Source organism: Cyprinus carpio, chromosome B7 (assembly GCF_018340385.1).
Source record: "Cyprinus carpio isolate SPL01 chromosome B7, ASM1834038v1, whole genome shotgun sequence".
Classification (NCBI taxonomy): Eukaryota; Metazoa; Chordata; class Actinopteri; order Cypriniformes; family Cyprinidae; genus Cyprinus; species Cyprinus carpio.
The window spans coordinates 32,659,137-32,678,729 of NC_056603.1; the positions used below are offsets into that span (position 1 = coordinate 32,659,137).

At 35.8% G+C, this 19,593-nt stretch overlaps 1 protein-coding gene, 1 long non-coding RNA gene and 2 other non-coding genes across 10 annotated transcripts in view; 1 reads left to right on the forward strand and 3 right to left on the reverse strand.

The window, feature by feature from the left end:
* Window positions 1-3,160: 3,160 nt before the first annotated feature.
* LOC109059989 (nuclear factor 1 B-type) overlaps window positions 3,161-19,593 on the forward strand; it is a 90,733-nt gene continuing 74,300 nt past the window's right edge. The window contains exon 1 of one of the 7 annotated variants that reach the window (XM_042728368.1): window positions 3,161-3,430. In XM_042728368.1, coding sequence (XP_042584302.1) covers window positions 3,335-3,430 — 96 coding nt within the window. In that variant the 5' untranslated portion in view covers window positions 3,161-3,334. Of the gene's footprint in view, window positions 3,431-16,111; window positions 16,504-17,939; window positions 18,627-19,593 lie in introns of those variants that run through there. The other 6 variants (XM_042728367.1, XM_042728371.1, XM_042728369.1 and 3 more) reach the window with 6 other exon arrangements.
* On the reverse strand, window positions 11,178-14,631 carry LOC122138008. The gene is made up of 3 exons (XR_006155238.1): window positions 14,466-14,631; window positions 11,654-11,862; window positions 11,178-11,416 (listed from the first exon to the last, which is right to left on the reverse strand). It is a non-coding gene; the product is annotated as an uncharacterized LOC122138008 (long non-coding RNA).
* Window positions 11,665-11,736, reverse strand: trnah-gug. The gene has a single exon. It is a non-coding gene; the product is annotated as a tRNA-His (tRNA).
* Window positions 12,194-12,265, reverse strand: trnah-gug. The gene has a single exon. It is a non-coding gene; the product is annotated as a tRNA-His (tRNA).

Consider the following 19,593-nt stretch of genomic DNA (forward strand, 5'->3'; position numbering starts at 1 on the left):
TGTATTTGAAATGTGACTGTAACATGACATTTTAGAAGCATTATGAAGTACTCTGCATATCTTTTTCATCCTGAATTGTTTATAATAATGATATAAATAACATATTTTATACATTAGTATAATTAGATTTAAATACATAGATTTATTGAAAAAAGCACTTAACTGTATATGTCACAGTTGTGATTTGTACTAAGTAGATAGCACAAACCGATTTATGTACACAGTAAGTCTGTAGCAGCTGTTCACGTTACTTGGATCAATTCAACAATTTTCACTTCCCAGCCTTTCAAATTATTGATTTGCCTATTGATTTTTCATATAACTCTTACAAATACTAGACAGAAAGAAAGTAGAAATCCAATTAAAACTACAGTCTAAAAATGTAATCCTAATCCAATCAAGGCAGTGTCAAAATCAATATGGCCCAGGTGATGAAATTCAAGTGAAATGTTAAAAGAATGTCTTTCAAATGTTTGAAAAGAACGCATTTTCAGAAGACAGTGAAAAAAAAAAATTGATATAGCAGTGAAGTTGTTCTCTGCTTTCTTCAGTCTGTTTGCTTTCAGTTAGCATCCTTTTTATGGATCAGTCACCTTGTACTTTGGTTTATTATTATTCTGCTGTTTATTGGAATTATTTGTCTAATGCTTCCATCGAACATAATTTTTTTTAGGATTTTTGATGTAACAAGTTATGACCCTGATGTTTAAGAAAAGAGAATAACCTCTTTGGGAATCTGTGTGGAAATGTGGGAAAAGTTTCGGAAATGAATGGAAAGACACAACGCAAAAGGCGAGGAGGATAAACAACACTCTAGGTATTTTTCTGACCATAGTGCTTCTGAAATGCCACCTCGGCCCCTGAATGCCAGACGCGCTGTGCCCTGACTCGCGGGACGTTCTCACACAATCCCACAATTCACGTGGAGGGAAGCAGCTGCAGGCGGGAACATTCTGTGAGGAGGTGGAGGTTGGGAATGCGCTGCCGAGGGAAAAAGGTCTGGATAGGTTACAAAGAGAGTTCCAAACATGGAACAAAGCTGGCATTCAGCGTTAAATCCCACTACTCACAGCAAAGAGTCAGGTTGATGCGTAAATCTGCAAATGTCAAAAGCATGACTAGAGCTTCATTTGTTTGTATGTATGTTTATTAAATGTAATTCTGAAGGAGTGGGATGTGAGCATGCTTTACAGTGCTCAAACATAAGATTGTTGTGTGACTCGAATAAGAACTGTAAATCCGTCGCACCAGCACATCCATTACATCTCTCAGCCTTCTGATGCAAGAGATTCCTTATAATTGGTTAATGTCATCAAAGGTTGCTTTGCATTGCTTTAAACAGCCAAAGCTGTGCTAATGCTATTAATGCAAGCCAGTTATTACGTGCTAGCTGATGCCTTTGCACCGCACTTGTTTCTAGAATATTCTGATGACTTAAATATCTGTAACCTTCTAGAGGCTCATCAGATTTCCCAGCTGTGTTTATCTTCAGCTGTCCCGGGACTGCTGAGGGTTTTACATAGAATCTAGATCCAAGATGAGCAGCATAATTGGCCGTTATCATTATCAGTGCTAACAGTTTTAAAGCATCTAATCTGTAAATAAATGAAGTGACTTTGGGTTTCACAATCAGGTTTAAAAATGTGAATGTCTTCTCTTTTCCATCAAGTTCAATTGAACATTTTACATTTCATTTATGAACTGAAAAGTTTATTAACCATCCAGAGTGATCTGAAAATAACTAAATACTTGTGATATTCACTAATACATTTGTTAGCAAAATCTTTTAAAAATCTATTAAACATAACTTAAAAAAGGTAATTTTAGGATATGAATGTAAATGATAAATATATGATAAATATTGAATAAATATAGAAATATTATAATTATGCAAAAAATTATTCACAAAATTTTCAACCATTATAAGAAAGAACCTTTCTTAGAATCTACACGTTTTTTTTTCTTTCCTTTTCCCCCCCAAATAATTGAAAAAATTGTACAGTTCAGTTGGTTTAACAGTACTAACTTTAGCTTAACAAACCGTTCACTATTCCATTATTCTTTCAATCCTTTTACATCTATAAGGATTTTTCAACAGTACACCCATTGTCTTCTCCATCTCAAGATTCATCCCTCCATGTTGCATCAGACTACTCATTCTTAAAACTCTTGACATCTGTCAAATGTTTAACTAATAATGTAAAGATTATTTTAGAGCTTGCTTCATTGTTTATTTTTATATACACTCAATTTTATTAAAAAAAAAAAAAAAAAAATCTAGTTCTCTTTTTAAGGATGAATTCTGTTGACTGACTTTGAGCTCTAACTATTTTTCTGACAAACCATCTTTCTTTACATTAGCAATGTTGTTTGATTAACACTTCTAATGCGCGTTCCAGAGCTTTATAGAGTCATTTATAAAGAATCATCACATGGAAATGTTTTATCAACACCAACCTCATGTTTCAGTTCAGAATACGTCAGGGTAAACAATTTTCCTCACTTTTCCTTAAATTCATTGGCATAGCAACACACCTTAATTTGATTAACTACACTGTAAAAACAACTATAATTTTTTTTTTAAAGTATCAACTATTGAGCATGTTTAGTTTCTTTAATCCGTCTGTGAATGAAGATATTTAAATCCTCTTGCTTCTTCTGAATCAGTAGAGTTTGTCCTTTAATTTTTAGAAAGTGATGGTCAAAGCTTGGTGAAGTATGCCAGGTTTGTTAGTGAGTGGACTTGGAATAGGCTACCTGTTTGTGTTTGCGCCTCTCTTTCTTTCTCTCTTTCCTGCTCCCTCTCGCTCTCCCTCCCTCATTTGCTGTAAGTCTGTGATATCTGAACCGTGCCCGGCTCTCATGTCTATGAAACTCCCCAGTCTTTGTTTGGGGAGTATAATTCCCATTTGGGCCTCCCTTCATCAACATGAAGAGTGTATGGGGGAGGGGGGCCAAAATGTGTGTGTGTATTTATGGGGGGGGGGGGTTCAAAAACCATAATCAACAATATATAACCAATGAAAATGCAAAAAAAATTTGTATGCTCCTGTTCGGCGCAGCTTAAAAAATTAAAGTCCTGGCCGAGGTGGGGGGCTTTCTCTCTCTGTGTGAGTGTGTGTGTGAGGGATTCAGATCCTGATCCTGTCATTATAGGCAGCACTGGAGGCTGGAGTCATCGCTGCAGCACAGGGCTGCTTGCGCGTGTGTGTGTGTGTGCGTGCACTTTTTTCTCCCATAATGCAGTGTGATAAGGATTGGCCTACATGGGGCTGAGAGAGTGGCGTCTGATGAAGGCTTGATTAGTGTGTTATCTACTCCTGAGCTGCTCCTGATGAAAGCTACTGACGGGAGAATGGCTGGGAAAACGGCAGACAGCTCCATCAAATGGCAGCTATGTTATGACATGACAGCCAGGACCTGGTGGATGGTAAGTTTGGTGCTTTTTGGAGTTTTTTTTTCTTCGCTTTTTCCCACCAATTTTTTGAGTGACGTAACTCCTCCTTCGGTGCGATTCATAGCATGTCTTAGAGAAAAGGTTTTGCAGACTAGATGTTTGAATTTGAATTCTTTGTTTTCTCATTTGAAAAAGTTATTTAGCAGTATTTATATAATTATTTACAGAATCTTTTTGTGATTTGTAAAACCATATATGTGTATGTATGTATATATTTGCTTAATTTTTTTTTCTGCTGTAGTTTCATTTCTTTTACATTTATTTTAGCACATTGCGGTTTGTAATCCTGCTTTATACCCAGTCTTCTAATGTGTTTATATTTAGCAAAATGTGTGTTGTATACGGATGTCACTGGTGTCAGGTGAGGTCAGGACCCTGCGTTAAACTCTGTGTCAGGAGGTCAAGTTTTTTTCAGAGTCCCTCTTCTGTTTGCATACTGCGATCTATATTAATCTTAGGTTATAACTCACCTTTAATCATGTTTAAGGGGTCAATCCCAATTCTTGTTGTTATGGGGATTTTGAGAGTATATCGGTGATGATCCATCGCCACTTCAGATGAAAATTAAAATAAGAAGTATAAGAGATAAAGTGTTATTCCAGCTGATGTTTCTTGCATCCATTGCTCAGATGATTTATGATGTTTTTGATGTTGCTCGGTTGATTTTGTGACTTACTCCACTAGTTTTGCTCATGCCACTTATGAACACTGTCGCACAAGATGTGGTCTTGCCCTGCACTTGTTGACATTTTTCTCTGTGTTTGTCTATTTTCCCTCTTCACAGACAAAAGCCTCTTGTCTGAGTGTTGCTTTCAGTGAAGCTGCTGCTGGTTCTTATTCCACTATATGTTATTATTATTTATTTAATTTTTGAAGTGAAATACTTTTTTCCTTTTGCCAGCCATCTTGTGAGTTAACAGTTTATCACTGTTTTAATAGGGCAGTTACAACAATTAGGGTATAAAGGGATGCTTCAAAATTAATGTTTTAATTTTAATTTTATTATTATTATAAACATTAGCATTATAAACATTATTAGCATGATTTAGCTTTATACACATTTTAGAGCTAAAACAGTGTTTAGAAAGGAATCATTGTTGCACAAGATGAAGTCCAACATTTTATGATAACCTGCTTTACTTATTTAGATACAATATAACACTTTTGTGTTTTCAGTTATAGTTGTTAAGTAATTAGTCATTCATTTTGTGTAAAACTGTGGCTTCTGTCTGAGCCATCTGTCTTTGCGTCTATGGGACTCATCGACAAATGTAATAACAGATAAAAATTAAATTGTATAAGGCAGTGGTTCCCAACCCTGGTCCTGGAGGCACCCCATCACTGCACATTTTGCATGTCTCCTTTCTCTGACACACCAATTTCAGGTCTTGAAGTCTCTACTAATTAGCTGATAACCTGAATCAGGTGTGTTTTATTAAGGAGACATGTAAAACGTGCAGTTTTGGGGTGCCTCCTAGAACAGGGTTGCATATTGTATATTTTCTTACTGAAAATTAGAAACAAAAACGCAGTAATTGAATCTGGAACACTGCCACTGCATTTGGTTAATCATTAAGAGTACAAATGTGCCCCTGGCTGTAAAAACCCAGCTAAAGTCTCTATTTTTTCCTTTTTTTTTTTTTTTTAAATGTGTGATTTACTGTTTTCTAGATAAAATCATCCTTTATAAAGCAAAGAACATTCCGTGAAAATGTTACCTTGATATTTTTAATATTGACTGAGTAAGGCTGTGTCAAAGTTTGAAATCAGTGAAATTAATGGTTGAAATCAAACTTTGATGCTTGTAATCTAATAATTAGATTTTGAGACTTTAGCCTGGATTTCACAGACAAGGTCACAAATATTTCAGTTTATATGAATATTATACAGTAGACTTGTAAAAATTAATAAATTATATATATATATATATATATATATATATATATATATATATATATATATATATATATATATATATATATATATATATATATGCCATGTGTTTACCACTGAATATTGAGAGATGGGAGATCTGTCCTTTTCATGCAGTGTCCAGTGGAATATCAGAGTACAATCAAGAATTTGGAACATTTCACAATATTTCTATTTTCTGAAAATATAGCAAAAAAGACATGGTTTAATTTGAAACCAAAACCACTGAGATACTCAAGACTAAGAAACTGGCTTTAAATGTCAGAACTGTCAGCAGATGCTGGGGTGGGCTAGGAAAGAGAGGAAAGCAGCATTTATCGCTAATCCCTGTGGCCAACAGTCGTTCATTAAGGTACACACTACGGTCCCCCATTTTTTTTATTTTTTTTTTATTAAGGGCCTTTTTTTTTTTTTTGCAGTAGTCCCTCTGTCTGGCTTGCTTTGTGCAGCTGGGAGACTGATGTCAGTCTGCATGCCAGCCTCCCAGCAATCTGGCCTTCAGACGATGCTCCTGCTCTCCTGCCGAATGTGGGTCGAAGATTAGCATAATACCAACTAATCGTGAATAACATTAGCATTGAGTAAGGCAGTAATTAAAAGGATTAGCAGTAGGGGAAGAAATAAATGAGGAAATTCTGTGACAACTATGTTTATGATATTGATTGGATGACCACTGGGCTCCATTTTTTTTTCTTTCTTTCTTTTCTTTTTTTTTTTTTTTTTTTTTACCACTGGGCCCAGGTTACTTTTTTCAGGTCTGGTATATGACATAGGCTACAAAAATACATAGGTTATAGGCTCATAGGCATGCACGATTAATCTTTAAAAGATCGCGATCTCGATTAAAACACATGATCCAGAGAGAGCAGCTCATCATATAAGCTTTATGTTTGAAACAGCTTCACAGTCGACTTACACAGTAGGCTACATTTCTATAATAACGAAAGTATTGGGGATAAAAGTTTAGTCCGGACATAAACTTTGATGTTGCGGCAGATCAAATTGAGTAAATGACGTTCAGAACTATGTTGTGCTTCAAATATAGATTTTGTTGCATTATACCAGTAGGTGGCGACTGGTGACAGTTAAAATGTATTTGATGTCTGTATCATTCATTTAAAAGATGTGTTAAAAAAAACTGGATGAAACAAGTCTTCATTCAAAGATTTTCTCATAATTAATTCATTTAAAGTAGCCTAATAAATATTTTTAAATAGCCTCATTTATAACATTAAATATAATATTTTGCCAAAAACGTTTGTCAGTAAATTAGCCTACATATTATTTTGTTTGGTTGTCTTCAGAATCGGGAGAACTGTGATCCATATTCTAAAAATCAATTACCCAGAATCTTAGCTTAAAAATACATAGGCTAATATATATGGCATCTAGCTACTATTAGTAGGCCCACTGTTCTAATATTAAAATGTGCCCCCCCTCTTTTGGTTCGTTCCGCGATCCATGGGTCAGATGATGACCAACATGATGACCAGTTTATAATGGGCAGAGAAAGTAAACACTGCTTATGTTAGAACCTGTCCGTTTTTACGCCAGGTGTGGTGACTGTATTAATTATCCTGTAAATGTTGAGTCAAGCCAAGTCACTTTTATTTATATAGCCTAGCACTTTTTAAAAACAGATTGTGTCAAAGCAGATTTACAGTATTAAACAGGAAAATAGTGTGTTGATAATACAAGAGGACAATAGTAAACACTCGGTTTTTATGGAGTATGGATGAACAAATACAGGTTTTTGGTAAAGGGCATTCCTAAAAAGAGAAGAGTCATGAGGAGCTTTGGGTTTAACTCTTCAGTGACCAGCGTGAAACTTGATCGCCACATGGGATTAGTGTCAGCTGACATTATGACAGTAGTGACGTTGTACTTTTAGATAGGTCACCTTGGTGCTTTTGATTTAGACTCAAATCCTCAGACTGATCTAACAACTAAATGTTTTGTTTGTCTGGAAGCTAAACTCTCCCCGTAATCACAGTGTTAATTATTCCGGCTGTTAGGCACACCTCAGGTTAGTTTGATCATTATCGTAGGGATCAAGCTCAGCTTCCTCTAACTGCTCTCTGCCAGCAGTGTGTATTATCAGAGCAGCATGTTTAAAGCTTCTGCCACCTTCATCTCACCATCAAACTCTAGTACCTCTATTACTCTACCACCACTACTGCCATAATATTAATAATAATTTTAATAATACTTCTAATAGTACAGTTTGTGTCATTATCTGTAAAACATATTCAATGACAACAAATGTAATGTTATTGTTGTTGTTATTTGTTTAGAGTCTTTCCAAAGCTGAAGGACAAGCTGCAATCAGATTAATACAGAGAATTTACTTATTCTTGAGAAATAAATTAGATGACTGTGAGTAGAGCCTTTATACAATGACAGTGGTACTAAAAAAGCATTTCTTTTGCATGATATTGCACCCATAGATGTCAGTACAAGTCTGAGACAACTGTCATATCAGTTAGCAGAATACCATTAATATCTAGGTATTTCAATTGAATAATTAATTACTTTGTGGCTATTTAAAAAGTATAGCCCCTATATTTGGATGGGATTGAACAACCTTTCCTGAGTTTTCTGAACGACGTTTGAGTATATGTAATTTATTATAGAGACATTATTTAAATAACCCACGTAACTAAGCAGATAAATCTATACATATAGATTACCTGATGCTGATATTAAAATGTTCAGTCTTAGAAATTTAAGTGAGTTGGCTCTTCATAATGTTATATTTAAAAAATGTATATGTATTTTATATTTATATTATCTATTTGTTTCCTAAGATGCTGTTCAGGTGCAACACATGAAAGATTAGTGCACACACAGTAGGTCAGGTTAGTGAAAAACACACATGGCAGACATTCACATTCAGGATTAGAGGTCTCAGAGGACCACTGTGTTTGCCGAAAAAGAGTAGAAATTTGCTCTGGAATTTTTTAGCCTACAGAAGTTGTGTGAGAAAAAAACACAGACTTGGCAGATTCCAACGGGATTAAAATCGCAAAGAAAACTAGTCCTGTCCGAATAGCACTTATGTTCAATAGTATGAATGTAATCCAGATGTACTACATTTACCATGTTGTCATGTGACCTATCATTGTCAGAGAGCAACAGTGCCTGCACACTTTTTCCAAATGCCTTGGTTCCAGAAATATTTTTCCCATAGGGACTTTGCTAAGTTTTTGTTAAACATATACGCCTAAAAAGTATATATATAAACAGTAAAAAAGACAAAGGTACAAGACTGTACTTAGCATCTTTAATGAGGGAAAGAAATCCCGTACAGTCATGTGATGCATGGCAAACTTCATAATCGAATTAAAAAGGTTTTACTTGTCTCTTATGGTAAACATAGTAAGAATATAATATCTGGTCCTGAATTCCTCAAATGTGAATTTGGACATCCTACTCTTTTTACATACTTTTTCTTGCCTACTATATACTGTAGTAGGGAAGCATGCATATTCGGATGCAGCCTAAGTACTTATTGAATCCTTTTGGAACATTGGCACTTATGTGTACATGTGAGACTATTTTCAAAAAGCAGTGAAAAGGCGTATATTTGTATGCTTACTATCTGTTGACTTATCTTTGAGAGATCAGATGGAGAGCATTTTGAAGATAATGATTGACCAGGGGTTCTTTAACTGTTACAGCAATGTGTAGCCATGCCTGACGAAGATCTGCTTTGGGCAATTAGGAAACAAAAGGCCTCTTTGTTCTAAACAGGGTTGGGGGGTCGATGAGGGGACGTTAAGAAAGAAAGGAGCCTTGAGAGAGGAAAAAGGGAATCATCAAGGTATAGACCAGAACTGCCACATGGAGGAATAGTGTGTATTAATATAACCTGGCCACTTATATTAACTGCTCTCATTAAATATAGGAGAATTAAGTATAAATTGAGATTATGAATTAAGGTAATCAATAATAATTGGGTAGTAAGGCTGAGTTTAATGCAATAACAATTTTCTTGTTTATTCTTGTTCTTGTACTGCTCGTTGTCTTGTTTCTCTGTTTTTATCTTTTTAAAACCTCATGAAAAAAGAATAAAAACGGTTGCTTTTGTTTAAACCTTAATTCAATCAATGCAGACTTGCTTACACCCTAAATGCCTTATATCATTTGTTGTTTACCTGCAGCATTAGCCCTAGACTGTTGCATGAGTAGAATCATTTATATGAAGTATTAGAACTCTGAACTACTAGTATTAAAAATCTAGACTATTGTTAAAAAATGTCTTTCTAAAAAAAAAAACAAAAAAAAAAAATCTGCCTTCATTTACCCACCAGGTTGTTCCAAACCTGTGCGAGTTTCTTTCTTCTGCTCAACACAAAAGAAGATATTTTGAAGAATTTGGGTAACTGAGCAGTTGGTGTTGCCCATTGAATTCCATAGTAAGGAAAAAATTCTAAATGATCAATTCAACACATGCTTCAAAATAGTTTATTTTGTGTTCAACAGAAGAAAGAGATACAGGTTTGGATCCACCTGACTGAATTTTCATTTTTGGGTGAACTGTAATCTCACTGTAATCTCAAATGTATATATATATATCTTTATTAATCTCACTGCAGGTGCTTACCTTCATTCATATGCTTTAGTGCTGAAACTATCCAGTGCCAAATGATAAGACAGAATGTAAAAATACACAGTCATTAGATCCACAGACAGGAGAATCAAACATTTGAATGTAGACTGTCGTACTAATGCATATGTGATACAGTTATATATTATAGTTGTGGTAACTAACACTATTACAGGGATGTCTCTACTCTAATTTCTTGGAGTATTAATAGGACTCAACATTGCACATGCTAATATTATTGATATCCTTCAACATACCCTTCACACACAAACTTTTAATGTGATGTGATCACAAGAAAACAACTTCAGTATTTATACCACTGTTTGTGGAGGAAACCCCCTCTTTAGCGAAGATGAAAGATAAAATATCAGACCATGATCCTTCTATAGTTGTGGCTAATGAAGATGCACATTGTTACAGGAACATGTGTTCTGAGACCAGACAAAGGCCTGCAGGGATGCACATTTCATGCGACATAGGTGCATGCTTGTCCTGTCAATCAAGACCTATTGAAGTGAGGAGGGAGACAGACGCACATAGAGAGAGAAAGCAAGCACACAGCAGTTTTGCCTGGCTCTTCTGTGGGGGCCTGCTGCTTTTTTTCTCGTAGCTGAAGGATTTGCGATGCATGCACGGGTGTGTGTGTGAGTGTGAATGGGACGCAGTGGTTTTGGCAGGATTCCATGTTTACTATAAGCTTTCTCCTTGTTTATTTGAGCGTGCATCTCGTTGTTGCTCTTGTTCTTGGTGGCTGGTCTGTAGTAGCGAGGAACAAGGACAGTCTTTCATGGTTGTCAACAGGTGCAAAAGAGCTCCTTCTGCATCTCTTTGAGTGTGTCTTTGTGGTTTATGATGTGTAAGTGTGTGAGAGTTTTTGTTTTGTTTTGCTTTTAAAGATGAATCATTGGGCAAAGAGACAGGAAATAAGAAAACAAACATTAAATATAAAATGACATCGTAACAAAAACAACACATACATGTTTCTAACTTTAACTGCATTTTGCTACATTTGACTAAGTGAATGTGTAAAAGAAATCAATTATTTGACACTCCTTTGATGGTAAAGACAACACTGGTAAAACACTGGTTTGGGTCATTGTTGATGTGTTTTCATGAATAACATTAGCTACACTTTTAGTAGCCTCTACCATCCAAAAGTCAGAAATATCTGTGTCTAGAATTACTTCAGGCGCGGTAATCTCAACTGGACACAGTAAGGTAATTAATCAGTCTTTATCTCTGCCAAGTTTTCCTAATGATCCCTTTGTAGCAGTGGTTTCATATACATGGTCGTGTGCTGCCCTCTGGTGCCTAAATCGTCTGGTGCGTACATATTAAAAACTGAGGGTGTCTTAAAATATCCTAAAAACAAACAGGTCAGTCAGATGTTGGATATGCTCGTCTTCTCTCTGTCGTCACTGTAGAGGGAAAAATATATATTTATAGCCTATTTTTAGCATATAATTGAATTACAAGAATATTAATTGAAAGTAAATATTTCAATTAAAGAGAGGTTTTGAAGTGTAAAAAGACACTATATGGTAGACTACAATATCACCCATGCAGAATTTTAGGCGATTTAGAATTATTATTATTTTTTTCTTCATTTTCAGAATATGAACATATAATTTTGTCACTCAAAATAGCAGCCTTACATAGGAACGTTTGCCGTGACCCGGATTCGAACCGGGGTTGCTGCGGCCACAACGCAGAGTACTAACCACTATACGATCACGGCACACGGTTCGCCAGCAGCCAGTTTCCTACCGCATCCTTGTGGGCTGACTGGAAACTGCGCTGTACGTACACTCCGCCTCATAACCTCTGGAAGAGTAACACCCAAGAGGTGCTGGTGCCGCACATTCTGCCATAGAAAACGGTATTTTGAAGTTATTTACGTATAATTGACCAACAAAGAACAAAGATTTTAGTCCAACCAAATGTATATAGATAGATCTAATTGAAAGAAATAACCCCAATTGTTTTACTGATTAAAAGTTTGATTTGTTTAAAATCTATATCATAGATATTTTTTTTCTGTGAAGGTTAAATTATGTCAGTTTACTTGTATCGACACTCCGAGTAGCTCACCGTTTTTGAACAGCATATTATTAACTACTCGGTTGTTCCTAACCTTCTTTATTTCTAGCACATCAAATCAAGTAACGATGCAAAAGTTGCTCTTGTTCTTTTACTGCCGTGACCCGGATTCGAACCGGGGTTGCTGCGGCCACAACGCAGAGTACTAACCACTATACGATCACGGCGAGCTATGAGAGCAGATATAAGGCGAAGGTTCATTCACAAATATCTAAGGTTTTACCACTACTGTGGCAGCGCAACAACAATCTCTGAAATAAATATGTAGATTTCATGGACCTTATGTAATAATTCACTGATGGCTTTAAGTGGCTAATCTGTGGGCACTCTGTGGTCCTGTTGTTGAAGTATAAAACAGCAAAATTAAAGTGATAAAAGGACAGTTGTGTGTGCATTGGTTAATAGTCAAAACTGTTATTTGATGTCCAAGTTAGGTTGCAGGTTTCTAAAGCCATTAGACGATGTGCATTTTTGGAATTAGTGAATGAAGGGGACTCGAAGACAGCAGAGCGTGGTCACTGCATTCTATAGCTATGCTAGAACATGATGCAGTCAACATTTGTTCTTTTGTAAATTACCAAAATGCACCGCGTGAATGTGTTAGTCCCTCCTATATTTTAGTTTGTTTAACGTCACCTGCTTGCAGTCTAGGCCTTTCTGATACAAATATGGCCTTGTGGCTCGATATGAAAATGCATCGGATGTAGCTATTCAGGCCACTTAAGAGCAAAGACCATTTATATTGCAAAACTACATATTATAATAACCTAAAAAATTAAATAATAGTATAATAATCGACAAACGTGCGGCTTGTGGGCTGAACAAAAACTGACTGTGACGTCTAATTGTTAAACATTTGCGTTTTAACACAACTGTTTTAGAATTTAGCACTTCACAAAGATTCCAATTATGAAGTAGAGTTACACGAAATATGTAAAATCCATCCATCAATTTCCCAAAAAGCTTTATCGTCTTTAGGGTCGCGGGTCTGAACCCCAGCTTCTCGGGTCACAGACGGGGGGCACCCTGACAGGATTGCCTGTAATGTAATATGAAATTATAATATGAATTTATTGAAAACTGAATAGACAAAACATGACCATACAATAATTCTTGTTTTAAAAAAGAAAAAGTTATCCTATTTTATTCACCTGAAAAGCAGACTGAGAAAAAAAAAAAAAAAAAAAAAATTTATCATTTTCATATTCATACGTAGACATATTTATGTTCATCTAAATTGAGCATAATGATAAAATTGATAAGCTACAAATAGGCTAGCTGCAGTTTTTAGTTGATCAAAGTGGCCGCCAAGAAACACATCCAAATCCGGACATCCAAACCCAACATGCATTTGAAAGTTTGCTTGGTTAGAGAGGTAGTGTTATGGAAAACAATAAATGTGCATCGTCTTTTCATTGTCTTTTTATAAAAAAATCCTACCATATATGACTTGGCATGTAATCTAGACTAATTCATATATCATGATATGTATATATAGACTATATATATATATATATATATATATATATATATATATATATAGCCTAACTACAATCTTTATTAAATATTGATTGTCAATTCGGGCTCAAACGATTCAAAGCACTATAATAAATGTTACATTAATTAATTATATAACAAATGTAAAAATCCCACTAAAACGTGCTAAAAAAGCGCTTCTAGGTCTCAGAGTGAAAGGTTTAAATGGAAATGATGGGCTGGTAGCCTATCAGTTGCTTATAATAATAATAATAATAATAATAATAATAATAATAATAATAATAACTTTTAAACATCGTTGGCGGAAAAACTATAACGTATAACGGAGACGTAGAATAGATTAGACGGTAACGAGCTTTGGGTAGTCTTCAAGCACTTTTTAGACGGTCGTATGTCCCTTTGCTGCCCGGTTAACTTATTTATGGTAGGATAGACATAAAAAGGAGTGGCAAAGGCTATTTATTCAAAAGCCGCAGGTCATGGTTTCCATTTAATGAAAACAGTTCGCCACTCTTTGCCGGCTTTAGAAATCAATTTGCACGGTGCAAGGCAAATATATTTTTGAAACAATAAATACACTGATGTAGCATAGAGTAATATTCACTTGTAGGACTTGACGAATGCTTACTGAACAGCGAAATACAAGGTTTCCTCACCCTTCAGTCCCTGCTCTTCTTTACACAATAATTAGAATCTTTAGAAACATTTGAAACGAAATATCATCTTAATACAGCGCCCCACTGATCCGTTCGCTGCCCAGCCTTCGTACTGCACAAGTAAAACGAGAATTAATGACTGGGAAAGTTTGGCGTTGGATGTCTCCATGCAAGAGAATAGAATACCTATGTTCATGAAATGAAGTGAACTTACGGAGGCAGTACCGAGGCTCGCTGTGCGCACGAGACACAAATCCAAACTCATTTGAAACTTGACAGGCACAAGGGACCAGAATTAACTAAACTCTTCAGCTGGACATCGGTGATTCTATACGTTAATAGTGGTTTCCTGTCCTCCGCTCACAAATGAGCTTGCCAAAGTTTACGTCTAAGAATTTGGAGCCCTTTCGCTTCATTTCATATCACACTCCACCTACTCGATAAAGCTCAAACAAGCCGCGTGTTTTAGCTACAAGTGTGACGATGTAAACCTGAATAAAAGATTTATTCTGTAAAAGTCGTTTATCTTGGCAGGTTCATTTGGTGAGGCACGAGTAAAGTCACAACCAAAACGAACTTTCCGAGGTGACGACTTGTATCGTGAAGAGCAAGGATGTCTCCAAATGACAGTGTTATGTGGGTGCTCGGATCGGCACGCTTCATTGTAGGTGAAAGAGTTTTAAAAGTTCGTATATCTGACAGATAAAAAATACATTATATAGCTACAACATAAAGATAACTATGCAATTTCTTCTGTTGAAATTCTAAAAAAAGTCCTAGCCTACCGAACCATTAAACAATTTGTCACATTAGCCTACATATTGTTTAATATAAGTGATATTTCTCGATTGATTTTGTAACAACTGACCTAAATTAAAGACTCGATCTGAAAATTCTTTTGTTTAAGATTAACACATAAATTGCATGTATTATGGCATATATACAAAAATAAAATTCGTCAGAATAACTAATAATTCATAGCTATGTGTTGTTTGTGTTTTCTGTTATATGCCATTATTGCTATTTTATCTATAAATAAGTGATATATAATCCTTACTCCGTTTTAATACTTCTCATGCTTTGATGACAACGATAAACGCTCAAATGCGCGTTTCATTCTTGTTGGACTCGTGTGTGTGTATGTGTGTGTGTGTGTGTGCTGCGCTCTGGTGTTCTGGTGGGCTGGATCAGTGCCATCATTGTGCTCCCGAACAGTGGTGTCTTTATTTGCTATATCATAGAAAATCTTAATGTTTTAGTTTTATATATATATACATATATATATATATATATATATATATATATATATAGATAGATAGATAGACAGATAGATATATATAGCTAGATATATATAGATATATATATACTGTCTGTATTAGGCCTATTAGAACTGGGGTGTCCAATATTACGATGTTAGAATTATGTATCAAGATAGGACATATAGGCTTAGACTACACCAACAAACAACAGTGTGAATGGGAATTATATAATTATATATATATAATTGTATATAATTAAAATAACATTTATTTTTTTCTTTTCTTTTCTTTTCTTTTACATTTATTTTTTTTTTTTTAATTTTATTTTATTTTGTTTTAGTAGTAGTTATTTTTTTTGTTTTAGTGGTGGTTAATTAGGAATTCTTAATGACGGTAGCCAAAATACACACAGGAATTTGACCTATCTTCAACCACTAGTCTAAGTTTCTCTCGGTCTCGGTTTGATGGGACTTGGTCAATATTAATATGCAAATAGTGACACTGTCTGTCGAGCGGAAGTGAGGGGCCTAGGGCATGGAACGCAGAGCGGAGCTCCGCCGGTGCGCCAGCCAATCAGAAACGAGGATGTAATTCCAAATGCGCAGCTACGTTTGGCTGCTGCCTGCGAGCAACAGCGACGACAGACAGAGAAAGTGAAGGCGCAGACCTACCCACTTCCAAAACTCAGCCTATTCTGGACCGCGTTCAACTTCACCACCAAAAGCTATCCAAAAAGACTGACTTGCAGAGGAAGGAAGATAAAAAAATATATATATCAGAGGTGCTCGCTCAGTTGATTTTGCCGCCTGTCTGCCAAGAATTCTCTTCCGGTGTTCATTTTTGTAAGCACTACAACGTGAAACGAAAAGAGAGTGAGAGAAAAAAAATTAAAAGCACAATTTTTTTTTTGAACTTGAGACATGTGAGCGTACCGGCTTCAGTTTCATCTGGCCTCCAGGAACCCCCTTCAATTCCATGCAATACAGTGCAATGGTACGTTACGATGAAAAACACTGTCTTACTAACATTTGTGAATATTTTTCTCGAGTTGCTGTGTTGCGCGTATGTAACCTCAAAAGGGCAATAGCATTACGTTTAACAGTCGAAATGAACAAGACACTTTAAAACTGCAGACAAAATGATAGTAATGTTGGATTGTTTATTGGCAAACGTCCCATATGGGTCATATCATTGTGTCAGAAGTCGAGTTTGTGCCTCTTGGCATGCATCCTATGTTCGCTAAAACTCTCCCCCAGAATAGCAGTGCACTTCTGGCACGGAGCAGCAGCGCGAATACCTGGACAAGTCGTGTTGATATTTACTCACACTGTTCTCCTGTCATTTAAATGCTTGTCTCGCACTGTTTTACTTAACGGCACTTGCTGTGTTTATATATATATATATATATATATATATATATATATATATATATATATATATATATATATATATATATATATATATATTCATTGTATCAACTGTTTTCTTTCGACAAATGATACTTCATATCTAAGAAACGTTGCGTTATGTAGGCTACACGTCGATGTTTGTCTGCAGAATAGTTTACGTCCGCAGACCGATCCATTGTTTTACAATTAACACGTTTGGAGTTTGTTGCGTTGCGCTTTTGTTGCGGTCCATTGTGTTACATCTTAGTACTTGATTCAGTCTTCTTCATGAAGTCATTGTTGAACGTTTTGGACTTATGAGTTGGACGGAGGGGCTGGGCTTTGGCTTTGACTTTGACACAAGATGCCGACGTAAAGCGAAAGGAATCATTATCTGTCCAGCAAACAATCTGGCCCTTTGCAGTACCACAGACTTTTCTCCTTTCTCCCAAAATTAAACTGTTGTTATGTAGTAGTACTTTTAAATCGCACTGAAATCACTGTGGACATTTGTGATAGAATTCCTTTATTCAGTTTTGACTTCTTTTGCGAACGCTGCAGGCCCAAACATGCATTCGCATCTGTAATAATCCGTGCATTTCAAAGCTTATGATGTAATAAAAGAGACTTGATGTTTTAAAAGTAATGCCTTACCTCTGTACTGGTTTGTAATAGCTGATAGTGAAAGTAAACTTAAACCAATGTCAATGTCGCAAAGTTGTCAAAAATTACTTTCTTTCTTTATCCTGATATGATTTGATCGTATAAGCAATTTTGTTTTTTATTAAGACGGTGACCTGTAAATGTAGTTAATCAAAGTCAAAGGCATATTTACAATTCAAATTCAAATGTATAGCCTATAGGCTAACTTAAGCAATAGGCTTTATGGACGCAAAATAAGATCAATGAAAAAGCTTTATGTATTTGTTGTTTCTTTATTGTGAACAGATATAAATGGCCTAAACTGTTTAATTTGTAATGGAAGAAACCAGCAAAAACCTTTACATACTGTATTGTGCTCGCACGCTGTGCTTTATCGTGTTTCATAGTTTTACATGCCTGCCTGAAGTGCTTGCCACGAAAAATAATGACACTTGTATAAAAAGTGGTGAATTGCTTAAATCTTTGTCAGTGTCACGGAGGTGCAGTCGAGGTGGGCTGGAAATATGGGATATGCGCTTGCTGGAAGAGGAGGAGTATGACTGTGTAATTAAAGGCGAAAAAAAAAATCTTCAGACTGATTTGTTAGGCTCCAGCAGACTAGAGGGTGTTACCGGCCCATAGTATATCAAGTTTGAAAAGCAAACACATGATCAGAAATTAGGCGCCTTCAAGTTTTCCTATTGCACGTGCGATATAGGCCTATTATTTAAGATTCCTCTTTAAAACTCAGCTCTCAGATTCCGGTAGCTTTTTACTCCGCGGCGGGTTCAGCTCACGCGCTTTGGATGCGTCTAGATTCACTCCGTTTACAATCTTTTGTGCTCTTAAACAGCGGTCAGGATCGGTTAAATGCTAAGTGTTGGATCTCCAGTTGTTCTCTGGTGCCGGATAGGAGCGTGTTTTTTTTTTTTTTTTTTGAATGAGGATATCTTAGTCTTAGTCAAACGTGCACGGAGCAGTACGAGCTCTGAAGAATGAAGCGATAATATCAATCATCTGTGATACCCTTCTGGACTTTGAATATCAGCGCGATCTACGATGTATTCGCCGATTTGTCTCACACAGGTATATTATTGAATTATCACTCTGTAGGTGATTTCTGATACTTTTTCTTATTTACATTATTCACTGTGCTTTGATTAATTGAAGAACTGCTGCAGTTACATAGTCTATATGCGCATTTATTGTACACTTCCCTCTTGTCTTTTCCTAGTTCAACTTCTTCGACGTCGTGTCTTAAAAAAGGCATTTAAGAAAATCGATGCATTGAAACATAGCCTATCTGCAACCTTTAAGTAACACTCCTAAAAATAAAGATTTAAATTAGAACGAAGAAACCGTTTTGAAGAACCTTTTTAAATTCAGTAAAGAACATTTACTCTCTAGTTCTTGAAAACCATCTACGTACTGGTACTTTAAATTACCCAAATCAGTCCCTAATCTGACAAACCTATAGGTTAATGTACAATAACTTTTTTTTTAAACTTCACGGAGCCATAACCAATTTACACAGCGATACATTGTTCTTGATAAGATGTATCTTCTTTGAAGAGACATTGAAGAACTCTTTTTATGAGTGCAGTAGATTTTAAATTTAAAGCAGTTTTATTTAAAGTATCCAACAGGCTAAAGATTGGGTGATGTGATACAATGCGCACATAAGCGAGACAATGTTTACTTTGTTAATCTCTGAACAGACCAGTGTTCACATAAAGTTGATCTAATTTGATGTCGTCCGTTAATTACTCAATTTATTTAGCTATGAACTTGATTAAACAAAGCAACTTTTTATGAGGTGAACAACAGGGAGATGTCTCAGTAATGTTAATCTCAACTGGTAATTTCAAACGCGAGGTTAGGACAGTGAAATCACTTTTGAAGAGCTCAGTGTTTAGCCTTACCTTCAACTAAAGAAAACTTGCTTTAGTTTGAACTGTGAGATCCTCTCAAAGAGTGAATTAAGATTAAAACAATGATAAGGTTGATTCAGCGGTTGGACAGAGTCCGCCGGCTTTGGCTGACACAATTTTAC